Raw genomic sequence first — 19,488 nt, forward strand, 5'->3', positions numbered from 1 at the left:
GTATGGGGCACACTGCTGCTTGTTAGAGAGATTTTAGGAAAGTCCTAAGCATGAGGCTCGAGAGGCCACTTGCATAGAAAAGCCACTGGAAATGGCCTGGATGAGCTTGCAGGTAGGGAGGGGCAGGGCCTCCCGGAATCACCAGGGTGTGGCCAAAGGTGTGAGTCAGATGCTAGTGATTCAAATATGGTGCCTGCCTGCCGGCTATGTGCTAGGAGGACTCGTCAAAGAAGCAATGGCCTCTGCCAGCTCTTCTGCCTGGGAGAAAGCTGACCCTCTACCTCTCGCCCCAATCTTAGGCAAGTTAGTTCCTCCCCAAATGTCCCAGGTTCCTTTCAAGCTGCTGCCTGGCGACGGGGCTCAGAGGGAGCAGGTCTGAGTGAGTCCGTGCGTGGGCCCTTTAAGAGAGCTGACTGGGGCTCCCGCAGCCTCTGTGTCCCTCAGGGATAGTCCCTGCTGGTTTTTACAGCTGAAGTTGTGGGGACTTCTCTTCCTGGCTCTGGAGCCCTGGGCTGGGGGCCTGCTGTGGGGCTGTGACTCCTCACTCCTCCAGGAAACCTCCACCACTGAGATATGCCTCTCAGGTTTAAACTGCAGCACTGGATGTGGGCCCGTAGTAGAGTCTCGGGGATCCAGCCCGGATCCACCCGCATCTCTGCCCCTCCTACCAGTCTCACTGCTCCTTCAGTTCCCTGGTTGTAGAGCTTCTGTTCAGCTAGATTTCAGGAGGCTATTCTGTATTTTAGTTGTAATTTTGATGTGGTTGCGGGAGGCAGTGGGTACAGCTGTTACCTACGCCACCATCTTGTTTCTCCTAATTTTTCACCTTGAACTATCGGTATGTTTTCAAGTGATTATTATATAGTACAAGTAGTACTTACAATATTTCTCCTTACATTACATTATTTTTTATAATGTAAACTAACATTGTAGTAAATAAAACTTTAAAAAAAACACACAGTGAATGACCTACCATCAGGGAAATGTCACCAATTTACTTTAAAAACTAATGATACAATAATTAACTTTCAATATCAAATAACTATTCTCTTCAAAATATTAATTCTTCTGAAATGCTAAAATGTTACCTAATTCTAACCTAGCATTGTACACAAAGAATGGGATAGAATTATTTTTTTGTCAAAACTATTTTAAGTTACTTATTATAAACTACTTTAGGCATCTTTCCAGCAAGACTTTAATAGTAGTATTTCCTCTTTCCTCTAGCCCCCAAACGGATAAGTAATTATGAGCTGTTGAAGACTTCCTAGAATTCCCATACAACTTTTTAGCACTACCAATGCAACAGGCACTTCTACTTATTTCTGGTTTTCCATAAAATGGGAAGCAGAAATAGTTCTAGTAGGGCCCAGACTTTTCTATCCTACAAATTAACAGGAAGTATAAACTTCTAATTTTTGTCTAAAAACAAATAATTCCTAAATGCAGTACTTACTTCCAAGAATCTTAGCTACTTAAGATTTAGGTAGAAGCAGCCATTTAATTGAATCTATTAAAAGTTGCAAATAAATTGAAAATACATTTTAAACATTTAAAGAATTCTGAATCCAGCCAGTGTTGCTTAGTGGCTGAGCATCAACCTATGCACCAGGAGGTCACCGGTTCATTTCCTGGTCAGGGCACATGCCTGGGTTTTGGGCTGGATCCCCAGTGGGGAGCATATAGGAGGCAGCAGATCGATATTGATGTTTCTCTCTCATTGATGCTTCTATTTCTCTCTCTCCCATCCTCTCTAAAATCAATAAAAACATACTTTAAAAATATGTAAAAAGAATTTGGAGAAAATTTGAAACTCTTAAATCTATATAAGAAAACGTTGCTGATACCCAGAGTTAGCCACATTCAATCTAACACACAGTAGCCAGTAGGAACAATTTTAAAAATCTATTTAAAAATTATAATCAGTTTGTGGTAGATGTCAATTAAGAATTTTCTTTTTTTTTTTTTTTTTAACTATATCTTTATTGACTTCAGGGAGAGGAAAGGAGAGGGAGAGACATAGAAACATCAATGATGAGAGAGTCATTGATCGGCTGCAGCCCACAACCAGGGCATGTGCCCGGACCGGGGATCGAACCCTGATTGCCTGGATCCTAGGTCGACGCTCAACTGCTGAGCCACACCTGGCCGGGGAAGAATTTCACTTTTATTAAAGTGTAATTTTCTAGCAGCTGAAGACTGCTATTAAGGACTTTTATTTTTTAGTAATAAACAGCTATGAGGAATTTAAAAAGAATGGCAGCAGCAGCAGTATGGTGTATTAGCGACTAAAAGTCTAGACTTCGAACTAGGTTTGAACCATAAACTCACTATATAATCTAGAATAAATTACCTAACTTCTCTGTACATTAATTTCATCATCTGTAAAATGAAGACAATGTGTCCACTTTATAGAGCTGTTTTGAGGATTAAATAGACAAAATACTTACCGATGATAGGCTTCTCGCCGATACTTTTTCAGGGCATGTTTATCCATGTTAGCAGGCAGATCTGCTGCATTCTGTAACCGATCACTCCAGGAGGTTGTCATTTTAATTGTACGCTTAACTCTAGAAAAGAAAATCAGTATTGTAATTTAGTAGCTTAAATTGGTATTTTTATGCTGATACCTCATTTTTTAAAATATATACTTTATTTATTTATTTATTTATTTATTTATTGGTTAATCCTCACCCAAGGATATTTTTTTCCATTGATTTTTAGAGAGAATGGAAGGGGAGAGAGAGGTAGAGACAGAGAGAGAAACATCAATGAGAGGGAAACATTGATCGGCCGCCTGCTGCACACCACATACAGAGGATTGAACTGGCAACCTGGGCATGTGCCCTGACTGGGAACTGAACCAGTGACCTCTTGGTGCATGGGACAACATTGAAACGAGGCACACCAGCCAGGCTGATATCTTGATTTTTTAAAAATTAGAAAAACTCTGCCCAGCCAGACGTGGTTGATCAAAATTCAATTCCTGGTCAGGGCACATGCCCCTGTTGTGTGCTCGATCCCCAGCAGGGGGTGTGCAGGAGGCAGCCAATCAATGACTCTCTCATCATTGATGTTTCTCTCTCTCCCTCTCCCTTCCTCTCTCTGAAATCAATAAAGATATATTAAAAAAAAAAAAAATTAGAAAAACTCTAACTTGCAACTGCCTGATAAAATTATCTATTTCAATATACTGAAGATGGTAAATATGCTAAAAAAACACTGATACTTCTAAAGTATATAAATTTAGGAAAATGTTTCATATGATAATTTCTATTCAGACAGATCATATACATCACTTCAAAATAATAATCACTTTAACCCTAAATTCTAGAAAAGGGACCGAGACCACAGATTTATAGAAATACATAATTTTCAGTTAATGTTTCAAAATGTGTAAAGTAAACAATTTCTAAATCAACATACTAAGCTCAATTGATGATGGTATAAATGTAAGTAATGAATTTGATTTCTAATTTTATCATACTTTTACATTTTTGTATAAAAATTATCTTTCAGCTGGTATAAAAGACCATGGACTAGAGAAATAAACTAAAACATTTCATCTCATTAGAGTGAACATCTAAAATGAGGTGAGCAGCCTGGCCAGGTGTGGCTCAGCAGCTGAGCATTGACTTAGGATCCAGGAGACTGCGGTTTGATTCCCAAGTCAGGGCACATGCCCAGGTTGCGGGCTCCATCCCCAGTTGGGGGACTGCAGGAGGCAGCAGATCAATGACGACTCTCTCATCATTGATGTCTCTAGCTCTCTCTCCTTCTCTCTTCCTCTCTCTGAAATCAATAAAGATATATTTTAAGAATATAATAATAATAAAATGAGGTGAACAGCTAAGTGTCTACCTTAAATACTATAACACTAGGCACTATTCCAGGTTTCATTTGTATTTTCAAAGTTTTCATCTGTAAATAGTTTTAAATAAAGATGAAACATATCCTTTTAAAGATAATGAATTTAATAACATTTTATTAAAATACCAATGTTTGTCAAAACAAACAGACTCACAGATACAGAGTTGCCAGATGGAAGGAGAGTTGGGGGATTGGGTAAAAAAGAGAGTAGGAATTAAGAACAAATTGGCAGTTACAAAATAGTCATGGGGATATAAAGCACAACATAAGGAATACAGTCAGTAATATTGTAATAACTATGTATGGTGCCAGGTGGGTATTAGGTTTATTGAGGGGATCATTTTTTAGTTATATAAATGTTTAACCACTATGCAACATACCTCAAACTAACAGAATATTGAATGTCAACTGTTATTGAAAAAAAATTAAAATACCAATGTTTGTGAAAACATCTGCAACCTAACTTATTTCCAGTTTTGAAAATGCTAACCATCCTGGCCAGGTAGCTCAGTTGGTTAGCACATCGTCTTAATATACCAAGGTTGCAGGTGCGATTCCTGGTCAGGGCACACACAAGAAGCAACCAGTGAATGCATGAATGGGTGGAACAGCAGACTGATCTCTCTCTCTCTCTCTCTCTCCCCCCTCCCCCACTCCCTCCCTTCACCCCTCTCTCTAAAAATCAATAAAATTTTTTCAAAGAGTAAAGAGTTCAGCATAAATGTACATAGTACACACACAGGTTATTAGTACTCAATGTTATTTCTTAGCACAATGAATTAAGACAACAAATTGTATTGATAAAAAATAAGTCAATGGCATTTAATACATTCATAATGTTGTATCATACATACAATATATAATCTTTTGCATCGAGTTTTTCACTTAGCATAGTATTTTCAAGTTTCATCCATATTGTACTATGTCTCAGACACCTCATTCCTTTTTATGGCTGAATAATAAATATTCCTGTTTTTATATACCACATTTTGATTATCCAATCATCTGTTGATGGACATTTGGACTATTCCACCTTTATAAATAGTGCTATGAGCATGTATGTACAATGTATTTGCCTGAACACCAGTTTTCAATTCTTTTAGATATATACTTTGATCTGTAATATTTTTTTAAGTTATCAAGATTTCCAGCCCGGCCGGGCATGGCTCAGCTGTTGAGCGTTGACCTAGGATTCAGGCAATCAGGGTTCAATTCCCGGTCAGGGCACATGCCCGGGCTGTGGGCTCAATCAGTAACTCTGTCATCATTGATGTTTCTATCTCTCTCTCCCTCTCCTTTCCTCTCTCTGAAATCAATAAAGATATATTTTAAAAAAAAAGAAAAAAGATTTCCAAATACTGTTTACAAAATAAAAGCACTGGTACTTACAAAAGTTTAGATAAAATCTTATTCAAGTATAAAATTAACTTGAGAAGTTATTTGCTAGACTATTTAAATATAATAAGGGTTTAAAAAAAAAATTCATGTAGCAAATTCAGACGATTTTGTTAACCAAATAAAGGAGAAATTTTGCCTTTTCCTACACACCCAGCCTCAGCAGAGGGAGCCACAAGTTGTGGATCACTGATAGCTCCAAACAGGGTACCCAAAGCCAGTCACAAACAGTGTCTGACATTGGCATGCACCAGAGATCACCCAAAAAGACTGGGAGTCCTAGCAGGTCTACCTAATACATAGAAACAAACTCAAAGAGGCAGCCTCAAATGAAAGAGCAAAAGAATTCTCCAGAAGAAGAGCTAAGTGAAATGGAGATAAGCAATCTACCAGCTATAGAGTTCAGAATAATGACTGTAAGGATGCTCAACAGCATGAGAAAAGATATAAAAACTATGAAGGAAATTCAGAATGACAAGCAGAAATAAAGAACACAATGGAAGGGACAAACAGCAGATTAGAAGGCAGGGTAGAAAAAAGCACTCAATCAGAGATCCAAAAAGAAACAATTAAAAAACAAGACAACAGCTTAAGGGAGCAGTGGGACAGCATGAAATATAACAACATTCACATCACAGTGATGCCAAGAGGTGAAGAAAGTGAGGAAGGGATAGAAAACCTGTTTGAATAATGGCAGAAAACTTCCCTAACCTGGTCAAGGAAAAAGTCACACAAGTTCAGGAGGCAAAGAGAGTCGCAGGCAAGAAGAACCCAAAGAAGCCCAGACACATAATAATTAAAATGCCAAAAATTAAAGACAAAGAGAGAATCTTAAAGGTAGGAAGAGAAAAGCAATGTTACCCACAAAGGAGCTCCCACAAGGCCATCAGCTGATTTCTCATCAGAAACTCTATAGTCCAGAAAGGAATGGCATGAAGTATATAAAGTATTCAAAGTAATGAAAAGCAAGGATCTGAAACCAAGCCTACTCTATCCAGCAAGGCTTTCATTCAAAATAGATGGTGAAATAAGAGCTTCCCAGACCAAAAAATAATAATAAGTCTAAAGGAGTTTACTGCCACCAAACCAGCATTGCAAGAAATGTTAAAGGGACTGCTGTAATAAGTAGAATGCTTGGTAAAGCTCCCCTGTGAAGACATCTGGACTAGGGCTTTTGTTTGCTGGGAGTTTTTTGATTACTGCTTTGTTTTCATCAGTTTTTTGTTGGCATATCAGGTTTTCTGGTTCTTCCTGATTCAGTTTTACATGATCTCACTCATAGGTAGAATCTGATGAACAAAATAAACTGATGAACAAAACAGATTCAGAGACACAGAAGCATGGAACAGACTGACAAATCTCAGAGGAAAGGTGGGGGTGGCGGAGTGGGTGGGGAGAGATTAATCGAAGAACTTATATGCATATATGTATAACCCACGGATACAGACAAGTGTGGTGAAGGCCGGGGGGGGGGGGGCGGGTTGTGGGGTGGAAGGGATCAACGGGGGAAAAGAAGGGGAGACATCTGTAATACTTTCAAAAAATAAAGATAAATTTTAAAAAGTGGAAAAAAAGGAGAAATTTTAAAAGTAGAGTTACAATGGAACTTCAATGATTTTTTTTTTTTTCTTTTTCTTTTTCGGTGGGGATGGAAGAGTGAACCAGGACTGTATTTTATGTTAAGTTTAAATAAGACTCAGAAATACTATTTGTATTCTATAATGAGTTAGATCTCAAAATAGTCATGCCATTAAAGACTCTCATTTTATTTGGGTCTTCTCTGTTTCTTGATGAGTCTGGCTAATGGTTCATCAATCTTATCTTTTCAAAGAACCAGCTCTTGGTTTCACTGATCTTTAGTATTGTTTTTTAGTCTCTATGTCATTTATTTCCACTCTGATCTTTATTATTTCCTACCTTCTACTTCCTCTGGGCCTTTCTTGCTGTTCTCTAATTCTTTTAGTTGCATGGTTTATTAGAGCTTTTTCTCATTTCTTGAGGTAGGTCTGTAATGTTATGAACTTCCCTCTCAGGACTGCTTTTGCTGTGTCCCATAGGTTTTAGGTTGTTGTGTGTTCATTTTCATTTGTTTCCAGGAAGTTTTCAATTTCTTCCTTGATCTCATTGGTAGCCCATTCATTGTTTTATAACATGCTCTTTAGCCTCCATGTATTTGAGTGTTTTTGAGTTTTTTTTACTGTAGCTGATTTCTAGTTTCATGCCTTTGTGGTCTAAGCAGATGCTTAGTATGATATCAATCTTCTTGAATTGGTAGACTTGTTTTGTGTCCTATCATGCGGTCTATCTTAGAGAATGTTCTGTGCACACTTGAGAAGAATGTATATTCTGATGCTTTGGGATGAAGTGTTCTCTATATATCAATTAGACCTATCTAATCTAGTGTGTCATTTAAGGCTACTGTTTGTTGATTTTCAGTCTGGAAAATCTATCCAGTGTTATTAGTGGTGTGTTAAAGTCCCCTACTATGACTGTACTTCTGTTGGTCTATCCCTTCAAGTCCATCAAGAATTTTTTAATATATTTTGGTGTCCCAGTATCGGATGCATATGTTTACAAGGGTTATATTTTCTTGTTGGATCGATCCCTTTAGTATTATGTAATGGCCTTCCTTGTCTCTTGTTATGGCCTTTGTTTAGAAGTCTATTTTGTCAGATATGAGTATTGCTACCCCCGTTTTTGTTTCGTTTCCATTTGTGTGCAATCTTTTTTTCCATCACTTCACCTTCAGTCTGTGTGAATCTTTTGTTCTGAGGTGGGTCTTTTCTAAAATATATAAAGAACTCATACAATGCAACAAAAGGAAAACAATCCAATTAAAAAATGGAGAAAGGATCTGAATAGATACTTTTCCAAAGAGGACATACAGATGGCCAATAGATATATGAAAAAACATTTAACGTCACTAATCATTAGAGAAATGCAAATTAAAACTACAATGAGATATCACCTCACAGCTGTCAGAATGGCTATCATCAATAAATCATCAAATAAGTGCTGGTGAGGATGTGGAGAAAAGGGAACACTAGTTCACTATTGGTGGGAATGCAGACTGGTGCAGCCACTATGGAAAATAGTATGGAGCTTCCTCAAAAAGTTAAAAACGGAACTGCTGTTTGACCTAGCAATCCCACTTCTGGGAATATATCCTAATAATCCTGAAACACCAATCAGAAAGAATATATGTACCTCTATGTTCATAGGGGTATTACAATACCTAAGCATTACAATAGCTAAGATTTGCGAACAGCCCAATTGCCCATCAGAAGTGGATAAAAAAGATGTGGTACATTTACACAATGGAATACTATGCAGCCATAAAAAAGGATCTCTTACCCTTTGAGAGAGCATGGATGGACCTGCAGATTATTATGCTAAGTGAAATAAGCCAGTCAGAGAAAGACAAATATCACATGATCTCATTGATCTGTGAAATCTAATGAACAAAATCTAATACACTGCTGATGAATGTATAAAAACGGTACAGCACTTTGGAAAACAATTTGCAATTTCTTTAAAAGTTCAATTTATATCTATGTCCCAACCTTTCTACTCCTAAGTAATTATCCAAGAAAATTGAAAGCATATATTTATATAGACATACACAAATATTCAATAGTAGCTTTGTAAATGTCAGAAACTAAAAACAACCCAAATGTCTATGAAGAAGTTAATGGACAAATTGTAGTACTTCATACAATAGAATACTACTATGCAATAAAAAGGAATGAACTACTGGTGTACAAGCTAAGGAAGTATCAAAGTCATGCTAAGTGAAAGCAGACAGACCAAAAAAAAAAAGACTTCATACTATATGATTCCATTTACATAAAATTCTAGGAAATGCAAACTAATTTATAGTGACAGATCAGTGATTGCCTGGGATGGAAGAATGAGGCTGGGAAGGGGCCCAAGGAAACTTTGGGGGGTGATATGTTCATTATCTTGATTAAAGTGATTGTTTCACAGGTGTATACATAAGTCAGAACTTATTGTACACTCATGTGCAGACTGTTACATGTATTTATACCTCAATAAAACTGTTATTTAAAGTCAGCCTGTTTTTTCTTCTTTCCTAACAAATTAAAAATAGTAATTACACCAAGAAAAGATTTCCTCCATTATTTTTTTTTTATTACTTTCTTCAAATTATTTGCAGGAAAAAGTCAAAGTACTTTCTTGGATCACTCATGGATTAAGCAAAATATATTTTATTTTTAAAATTCAACTTATAGTCTCAGTAAAGGTCACACAAAACTTTATTCAACTAAAATGTAAACATAATTAAATAATCATATTATCACTAATATGGGGTAAAATCTGACATGAAGTCTACACAATTATGTGAAGGTAAAGGGGTGAGATTTTCTTAAATCATTATCTTCAAACAATGCTTCATGACAGTTTTCCTATGATCTTATCTAACACATCTTACCATTACTATGACAGACTTTTGAACTCTATCCAGAGACAGTCTATCTAATGCTTAACTATATTTCATAGTAACAAAGTTAAAGATGATGATTCTTGATCATGTGTCCAAAAAAAAACAAAGGAAGGAGTTCCAGTAAACATTTCACTTGTCACCTGTTTACAGTGTAGTTTTTCAATAAGGTATGGCAGCAACTAATAATAAAAAGCTCTAATTTTTACTCCTTTCAAACAATAGTGATAGATAATTCTGTTTCAATAGAAAATATCAGCCTGCAAAGTAGTTTTACCTGAAGAGTAACAACTGAAATAAACTCTTAAGCATTTAAAATCCTGTAGTCTCACACTTTAAAAATACTTCATAGGCAAAACATACACAGTTCCCTTCACCACTAACATCACCCTCCCCCAAAGAAAGGGAAACCAGCTGCCCCAACAGCTCCAGGCAACTGTTGAAAACAGGAAGCAAAGAGTAACTGAAACTGTGGGGTAAGCCTGATTAGCAACCTGCAGCCTGGTTAATAAAGCCATTTTAAATGTCAGTTTCAGGTCACATCAGTAATTCACTTGGAAAGAAGTGAGTGCACTTAAACAATATGTAGCAAAGGTCTATCATCAGGCAAAGTGTTTAATACACATGGCAGTTTGAATCAAATATTCATTTTTCTTCTTGTTTGTTTTAGTGCCCAAATAGATTTAATTAGCATTGTGAAATATCCCCTGCTCCAAAGCTCAGAACCCTGACAGAATATATTTTGGCATTATCATTCTGCTGTGGTGTAGACAAATTTTTTTCAGTAGCATCCTGTTGGGGAAACTTTTGAGCATATACCTCCAATACAATATGTACATTATTAAACAAACACAGAAATTTATAAAAGGATGAGCTAAAAAGTCCTGTTTTCTTCACCCTGGAGGATCTAATTTTCTCAGTGTCGATGGGGAGGCCCTATAAATAGTCATTTTTCAATAGAATAAGTGTGTCAATATAGATTAATAAAGTAATTATAACAGTAAGTAAATATGAACACTCAGTGTTTTACTAAACTTCATTGGAATGTATTTTGTGAAATATAAAGCTTGGGGGATTTATAAGTTTTATCATCAACCATTTTCATTCTACGAACACTGAACACTGCTTTGAAACAAATTTTGAATGGTTTCTTCAAACTTTCTCACCAACCTGAAATTTAGTCTGGTTTTTTAAATTGTTTTTTTTTTTTTAGAGAGAGAGAAAGAGGGGGGAGAGGGAAGAGAGAAAAACATGGGTTTTGTTGTCCCACTTATTTATGCATTCATTGGTTGATTCTTGTATGTGCCCTGACTGGGATAGAACCAACTGATCTACCCAGCCAGGGCTTATTTTGGTCTTCAAAAATACAACTTTAATTGCATATTACACATATTAAAATAATTTACTTTATGGAAGAGGAAAAGTTAAAACTATATCCTACATCTGTATGTCTGGTATCATACGAAGTAGGCACATTTTACACGTTGCCTTTGATAACCTTAGTCCTTGACACATAAGCAAGTAAATAGCTTTAAATAGTTCACAACAAAGAAGTTTTGTTCATTTTTCATTTCGCTATTCTCAGAGGCATTCTTTTTCAACTTTTTAAAATGTTTTTATTGATTTGAGAGAGAGAGGAAGGGAGGAGGAGAGAGAGCATGAAACACTGATTGGCTGTCTCCTCAACACACCCCAACGGGACCCAATCTGAAACCCAGGCATGTGCCCCAACTGGGAATCGAACCAGTGACCTTTATGGTACACTGAATGATGCTCAACCAACTAAGCACACTGGTCAGGGCTCATTCAGAGTTCTTTATATCATTTGCCCCACGTTGTACTATACATTCCTATCAAAGGCCAACTTCAGTGATGCAGAAGGCTAACAAATTCAAGTTCATAAAATCGCACTTACCTACCTACACACATCCCTTGCTATTCTCTTACCTGGCCTTATTTTTCTGTTTTGCACATTAACATTGAGACATAATATATTTAACAGTTTGCATACTGTGAGTCCCTTTCTCTAAATTGTAAGCTCCTTGAGGTGAGACTTACTGTGTTTGCTACTACATCCCCAGCAATAGTCTGATACACACTGGCAGAAATAAATGAACTTTTAAACCTCTAGACTTGAGCTCTTGGCCTTGCAGAAGCTAATTCTGTGGAAGCCCGAATATACAAGAATATTGTACAAGTTCCTTTTAAAGCTCTAAATGAATCTTTGTGAAATCCTACTCTTTGTTCAGAAATGCATAAAGATTCTTGGCTTGATTAATGTAATATGTTGCTAATGTTTCAACATCAGTCCTTAGAACAAAAGGCTCCTTGTTCATGGATGGAAAGTTAAAAAATGAGAAGAAATCTTGTCAAGTGAGAGATGCAGTATCTGTTGCCTTGACAATTTGTTTTTCTTCTTCAAACAACATGCTCCAGTCTCTAATCTGAAACTGTAACTAGAAAAATATAAATTTCTATTTTCCTAAAGTTTCAAAATTATACAAAAAAGACCCAAACTTACATTCTCCTAAACATACTACTGCTTATTCCTAGAATTCCATTACCTCTGCCATACCACACAGAATGCTACTTATTTGTTCTGCATCAGCATATTAAGGTTGCTCTAATGGAATGTTTTGAGTAATACCAGACCTTCAGTAACATGGATACCAACACAAAGGAATAAGAGAGCATGAAAAGAAAACATTTTAAAAGATTGGGCTTGAGGATATTTAGTATGCCATCTATTTCCCCAAAACACTGCTATAATTAACTAAGGTCTTTCAAAAGCATAAAGGTAATAGAGTCAGTTTTTACATTCAACCAATATATACCTTGTGCCTTTAGTAATGATTTTTTTTTCTTTTTTTTTTTGGTTTCTGTTCTGTATGTGAGATCTTCAGATTTATTTATTTTTCTCTTTACATACTTTTTCATTTTTAAAATTTTTTTGTTTAAAACATTACAGATGTCGTTTTTCTCCCCAATGACCCATTCCACCCCATCCCACCCCCCCCACCCCAGTCCCTCTCCACACCATTGTCCATGTCCTAGGGTTGTGCATATATGCATATAAATTCTTTGGTTAATCTCTCCCCCTCCACCCACCCGCCCTTCTGCATCCCTCCGAGATTCTTGAATATTCTTTTTAAAAGCAGATAAAAACATTCGCTTTATTTCAAAAAGAATTCATTCTCTTACCAAATAAGCTTCTACTCATGATTCAACTTTGTTTTACCTGTTATCTTGCCTCTTACAAAATAAAAAAAGAAAAATCAGAAAGGCAGAAATAATCACTCACCACAGTATTTCCACCTTTTTGTATATAAACTTATATTTATGGTTTAGTCCATTTATCTGGTAAAAAATCAGAGATATGTGTGCATTCAATGCCTTAATAATGCTAACATAAAACAGCTAATATTTATTGAATAGTCACTTTTTTTCATGTGTTATGCTAAACACTATACATATTTTAACTAATTGACTTCTCACGGCGGTATGAATGAGGTACTATTATCTTTATTATATAAAGAAGAAAACAGCATAGGGAAGTTAAATACCTTAACCAACCAAGGTCATAGAATTATACTTGCGGTAAGTGTGCAGATTCTGGAGCCACACCATGGGTTCAAATCTGGCTCCAGCACTAATGAGCTCTATGACTAAACAAATTGTACAATCACTTCAGTTTCTTCTACTCCAAAATGGTCAGATTCAGTGCATCAATAAGTGCAAGGTGCTAAGTACAGTGGCTGACACATAGTCCTTAATAAATTATAATGCTAGAGCCCACAGTGCTTAATGCCTGCAGCCTCTACACAATGCAGTACTTTATGTTTGGAGGAATGTTATAATAGCTTTCTACTTTCAAAGCCAAAACTTCAGGTTACCCATTAGGGGCCAAGGGCTACACAATTTTACACATCTTTTTCATGTCAATTATTCTATATCTAATGTCCTACCTGTAGGTGTGTGTTTTTCCTGAAAGCTCTTAGTTCCACATAAAATTATCTCATCAAACTTACCATAGAAGTAAATAATTTAAGGCTAAAAGTATGGCAATTTACTGACTTCAGATTTGTGAGAGACTCGAATGTTTACTCTCCAAGTTACAGCTTGGTCTTATTTATATAGCATGATACCAGTTAAACTCATAGGTATGTCTTAAAATTCTTAGAATGCCTGAGCTGTATATTTTAGCTGGTTTACTTAGCAGCTCTAAAACATAAACAAGACACACACACATCTAACTAGATTCTAACATGACTAGTTAAAAAAAAGTTTGCCAAATGTTTTCCAAGGATAATTAATAAAATACATGTAATAGTCAACTTTATAGGTAAATTATTCTTATTTATTTCAATCCTCACCCAAGGATATGTTTCCATTGATCCTTAGAGAGGAAGGGGAAGGGACAGAAAAACATCGATGTGAGACAGAAACATCAACTGGCTGCCTCCCATAGGCGCCCCAACTGGGAATCGAACCCGCAACCTTTTGGTGCATGCAACAATACCAAGTAACCCAGCCAGGGCTAGGCAAATTAAAACAAAATACTGTAGAGTAATGGAAATTTGTAGTGTGAAACATTTAGACTATAATAGGTAAATCTAAATTTTTACTCTGCATTGTTTGGCTCAAGTTTTGAACCTAACATATAAATTTACAGAGAGCAATTTTATGAATTGCTGTCCTTATGAATTTACAGAGAGCTGTCCTTATGAATTTACAGAGAGAAATTATATGACACAGTGACAGAAAAAGAATGTATAACACAGCCCTGGCTGACTTGGCTCAGTTGGCTGGAGCATCCTCCTGTACACTGAAAGGTCATGTGTTCGACTGCCGGTCTGAGCACATACCTGGGTTACAGGTTTGGTCCCTGGTTGGGGCACACATGGAAGGCAACAGATCGATTCTCTCACATCAATGTGTTTCTCTCTCTCCCCCTCCCTCCCTCCTTCTCTCTCTCTAAAATCAATAAATATGCCCTAGCCAGTTTGGCTCAGTGATTAGAGTGTCAGCCTGTGGACTGAAGGGTCCTGGGTTCGATGCTGGCCCAAGGCACGTAAATTGGTGGCAGGCTTGATCCCCAGCCCTGGTCAGGGCATGTGCAGGAGGCAACTAGTCAATGTGATGTTTCTCTCCCCCACTCCCTCCACTCTCTCTGAAAAGCAATGGAAAAAATATCCTCCTGTGAGGATTAAAAGCAAAACAAAACAAAACAAAAACACTGTTGAAAAAGCAAGTTGCAGAATCACATATATATTAAACAAGAGCATGTGCACTTTTATGGATATATTCATATTATGGGAATAATTACTGAATTCATGACAGTGTTTACCTCTAGGAGAGAGGGAAATAGGACAGCAAAGATTCACACAGGCCTCAACTGTATCTGTAATTTTATCTCTTTAAAAATATATATAATGGCCCGGCCAGGCGTGGCTCAGCGGTTGAGCGTCGACCTAGGATCCAGGCAACTGGGGTTCGATTCCCGGTCAGGGCATATGCCCGGGTTGTGGGCTGCAACCAATCAATGACTCTCATCATTGATGTTTCCATCTCTCTCTCTCCATCTCCTTTCCTCTCTCTGAAATAAAGATATATTAAAAATAAAATATTAAAAAATATATATATATATAATGAAAAGAGAGAGCACAATTAGAAAATGGGAAGGAAAAAAACAACACATAAATATGATGGTCTAGGTTGGGAGGTGGGGGGACTCATGAACATGGACAACAGGGTGGTGTTTGCCCTGGGAGGAGGGAGGGGGACGGGGAACGAGAGGAGGGTTTAGCGGGAATAAATAGTGATGGGCGGAGACTTGACTTGGGGTGGTAAACACACAGTACAATGTACAAATGATGCGTTGTAAAATTGTGCACCTGAAACCCGTATAGTTTTGTTAACCAGTGTCACCCCAATAAATTCAATAAAAAGGGAAAAAAGAGAAGTAAATAAATAAATAATGGTCTATAATTATATTATCATTACATTATTTTCTGTATGTTTGAAATATTTCATATTTTAAAATAAATTTAACTTTTTGGTGGCTGTGAAGCTGGGGAGATGGGGGGCAAGGACATTGGATCTCATTGTCCTCCCAGGCCTTCAACCATCACCTGAATGCCCTCACTAAAATGGTCTGATTCCCCCAAAATAAGATAAAATTTTAAAAATAAATTAAAACATTATAGAAACATCATTAAAATGAACCAAGGAGCTTTTAAAAGCATACATTCCATTCCACTGAACATTTGAAATGGAAACATACTAATACCCAACAAAGTTAAACTTACTGATATAGTCTTCTCTGCACAAGCAGACCCTGACATAGCACTTTTTAAAAAAAAAATACATCTTCATTGACTTCAGAGAGAGGGAGAGGGAGAAGGAGAGAGGTAGAAACATCAAGGATGAGAGAGTCATTGATCAGCTGCCTCCTGCACACCCCCAACTGCAGCCCTGGCATGTGCCCTGACCAGGAATCGAACCGCAATCTCCTGGATCCTAAATCTCCTGGATCCTAGATCTATGCTCAGCCTCTGAGTCACTCCTGGCTAGGCCACAGCAGACTTTTTCATCTCACACTCTTGACAATGCTTCCCAATCAAGAGACACAAATAAAAGGAAGGAACAATAGTACGATGCTCTCCAAGTCAATCTAATCCTTTTGATTCTGTATTCTGCCTAAAAAGGGTGTAGCTTTGCTGCTTTGCTGTCAATTTTGCTATTTTTATTGTTTTGCTGCTAAAGTTGTTTCCATAAAAATAAAAAAATAAAAAATGAAATAAAATAGAAAACCAGCCACTGCAAGCTTTGGTAATCTCAAAGAACACAATCAAATTTCAAATGGTAAAACAAGATTTATGGTGTCAAATGACAAGGACCTTAGCACTCCACAATAATTTGCTATCAACTTCCTTAAAGCAAGTAACTTCTTCAGGCCTAAACTGAAAAAAAATATAATAATAATAATAATACCAACTACTCACGAAAGAGTTATCTTACTTCATTAATTCTGCTTTATCTGCAAAATATTCATGTAGAATATCTTGTAAACAGCTTACCAGAATTTCTCTAACCAGCTATACCTCATACTATTGCTGTATCTAACCCTTTACCATTAACCCCTTAATAGATCCACTTTTACATCTTCTCCTTACTCTCAAGTGCCACCTTCTGTATGTTCTCCCTGACTCTACCAACCTTCAATAATTTCACCACTCTGAAGCAAAAAATAGTAATAGCTAACATGTACAGATAATTTAATGTATGTCAGTATTACTTCAAGGGAATTATCACATTTAATACATAAAACCCTATAGAATTTGTTCTATTCTTACCTTTTTCATGGTGAGAGAAACTGAGTAAGGCTCTCTAAGCTTAAGTTCTCCAAGGTTGCATGGATGTTAAATGGCAAGCCAGGTCTCAAACCTGGACTCCAAAATCCAGGCCCTGAAACATACCTGATTTTGTCTCCTGGCTCAAAGTATTGCCTACCTTTACTACTACTCACATGTCACTTAACATATTCCCTGTGATATTTAACATGTGTTCATAGATGTTGTCTAAACAGCTCAAAATACCACATTCATTCAACAAAAATTTACTGAGAGCCTGTATGCCAGACGTTGTTGACTTCTAGGCATAAAAGCATCTATACAAATAAAAAGTAGATAAATTTTCTAGATACATGGACATCCCAGAAATATGGGTAAGTGAAACATTAATAACAACATGTACACAGCAATTATAACTACATAAAAGCTATGTTTAGATAAGAACTGGAAAAGAGTATAATTATAAATAATATGATAAAGTTGGTTTTTTAAACTATTTCATTGAAATAAACTTTTTCGTAAGAGAGTTAAGCAACAAAAAGACATGTTAAAACACATACATTTTGTGTGCTTTCTTTCCCCATAAAACTGTCGAAATAACCTAGAAATAGATGATTATCCCTCCTCTTAACATTCCACTGTAACTTGGCTTTCTTCAGGCATATACACCTGATGTCACTATAGTAAGGCTTGCAGATACCATAAGCGAACAGTATCTATGTAAATCTTCCTACAATTACAAACTTTCGGGAACTTGACGCTGAATGAAACCTTGCAGAATATTCCTTCAACCCTCTTACTTTACAAATTGACTACTAAATTCTAAAATCAAACTTCTGGATTAATGAGGGTTATACAGCAACCTATACTGCATTTCAGCCCTGGCCAGACAGCTGTTGGCTAGAGCATCCTCCCCCTATGCCAAGGCAAAGGTTGTGAGTTCCATTCCTGGCCAGGACACATACAGGAATCAACCAATGAGTCCATGGGTAAGTGGAACCCCTACCTCTCTCTCTCTCTCTCACAAATCAATCAATAAAAAAATAAAAATGCACTTGAGAAATAAAGTCTGTGTGTGCTACCATCAGACCAGCACGTTTAGTTGATTTTAATTGCTAACTAGCTGTGTTTTCTTGAACTAAACATCTCCAGGCCTGGATGTCTTCATTCGGAGAAATCTATTGTTGGACGTGTGGTGGTAAATATTTAAAAGACCTCGACAATCTGAAGTTGCCACGGTAAACGGCACTGTTTCAATATTCTCTCTCTCACATTATAGCTAGCAGCATTTGCATTCGTTGCCTTAAGAGACAAAATGAAGTGTACAGACATGAAGAACCTGTCCACACCAAGGCGCACGCACGCACACACACACACCCTAAAATGGTGACTAGTCATTGCAGAGCACTGCACTTTACAACTCTCAAACACAGCGGCCCCAAACACGAAGGCACGGGAAAAATAAATCTGACACGAGCTCTACCTACTGCTTTCTAAAGCTGGAGGCCTACTGGACTGAAACCCCCAAAACGTGCTTACAACTAATGGTTCAGGCCTCATATCTGCTTCTCGCTCTCGGCTCTCCGGCTTCAGGGGTCCCCGGGAAAGGAACAGACCGCCACTGGACAGTCGACCCCTGACTTGGGAACCATCTGGAAATAAGCATGTTTTCACGGCGGCTCGCCATTCGATGCGAGCTTTCCAGGAAGTGCTGCGAACGACATAACTGGCGTGCGGGATATCAACTTCTTGTGGTTGCTGCTAAAACACTTTCGACCTAACACCCTACTGGGGTGGCCGCTAGCTTCTCGGGGACCACCGGGAACGCGCAGGGGGTGGGAAGCCCGGTTAAGAGGGCCGCAACGGCTGGCCTCGGGTGCGGACGGGAGGAAGAACATGCGGACCTGAGTAAAGGGGTGTCTCCCTGAGGAGGGATGGGGGCTGCCACCACCGTGAGAAAGGCGGGGGGCGGGGCGGCCGGACAGAACGCGGCGAGTTAGGCTCCGAGTCGGCGAAGGGCCGCACTCGGAGGCTAAGGCAGGTCCCAGCCAGCCCACCGCGGAGAAACAATGGCGCGGGCGTGACGTGAGGCTGGGGGCGTAGCCGCGGCGAAGAGGAAAAGGCTGCGTTGAGGCCGGGGCGACGTGGAGCTGCGGGGCGTGCGGAGACGCTGATGCGGAGTCCCGGGGCCCGCCGGTGGGCGCTCGGGCGTTAGAGTGGGGCCTGAGGGGCGCGAGGGACGAAGGCAGGGGCAGGCGGCGGCCCCTGAGCCGGGTCGCGCGCTCGGCCGCGCACCCTTCCTCCCCAGCTCGCGCGCTCGGCCGCTCCTTCCCCCTCCCGCCCGCGGGGCCCGCCGCACTCACCGTCTCGCCACAAGGCTGCAATCCAAACGCGTAACTGCCGCAGCCG

The 19,488-nt window shown here is 38.3% G+C and overlaps 1 protein-coding gene across 2 annotated transcripts in view; it reads right to left on the reverse strand.

Annotated features, from left to right (window-relative positions):
* The window catches only part of NT5C2 (5'-nucleotidase, cytosolic II), a 74,657-nt gene extending 55,169 nt beyond the window's left edge, over positions 1-19,488 (reverse strand). For both annotated transcript variants that reach the window (XM_087823923.1, XM_087823922.1), the window contains exons 1-2: positions 19,443-19,488; positions 2,451-2,570 (exon numbers count right to left, since the gene is read on the reverse strand). In XM_087823923.1, the coding sequence (XP_087680049.1) occupies positions 2,451-2,551 (101 nt within the window). In that variant the 5' untranslated portion in view covers positions 2,552-2,570; positions 19,443-19,488. The remainder of the gene's footprint in view (positions 1-2,450; positions 2,571-19,442) is intronic.

The sequence above is a fragment of the Miniopterus natalensis genome, chromosome 14 (genome assembly GCF_054644295.1).
Source record: "Miniopterus natalensis isolate mMinNat1 chromosome 14, mMinNat1.hap1, whole genome shotgun sequence".
Lineage (NCBI taxonomy): Eukaryota > Metazoa > Chordata > Mammalia > Chiroptera > Miniopteridae > Miniopterus > Miniopterus natalensis.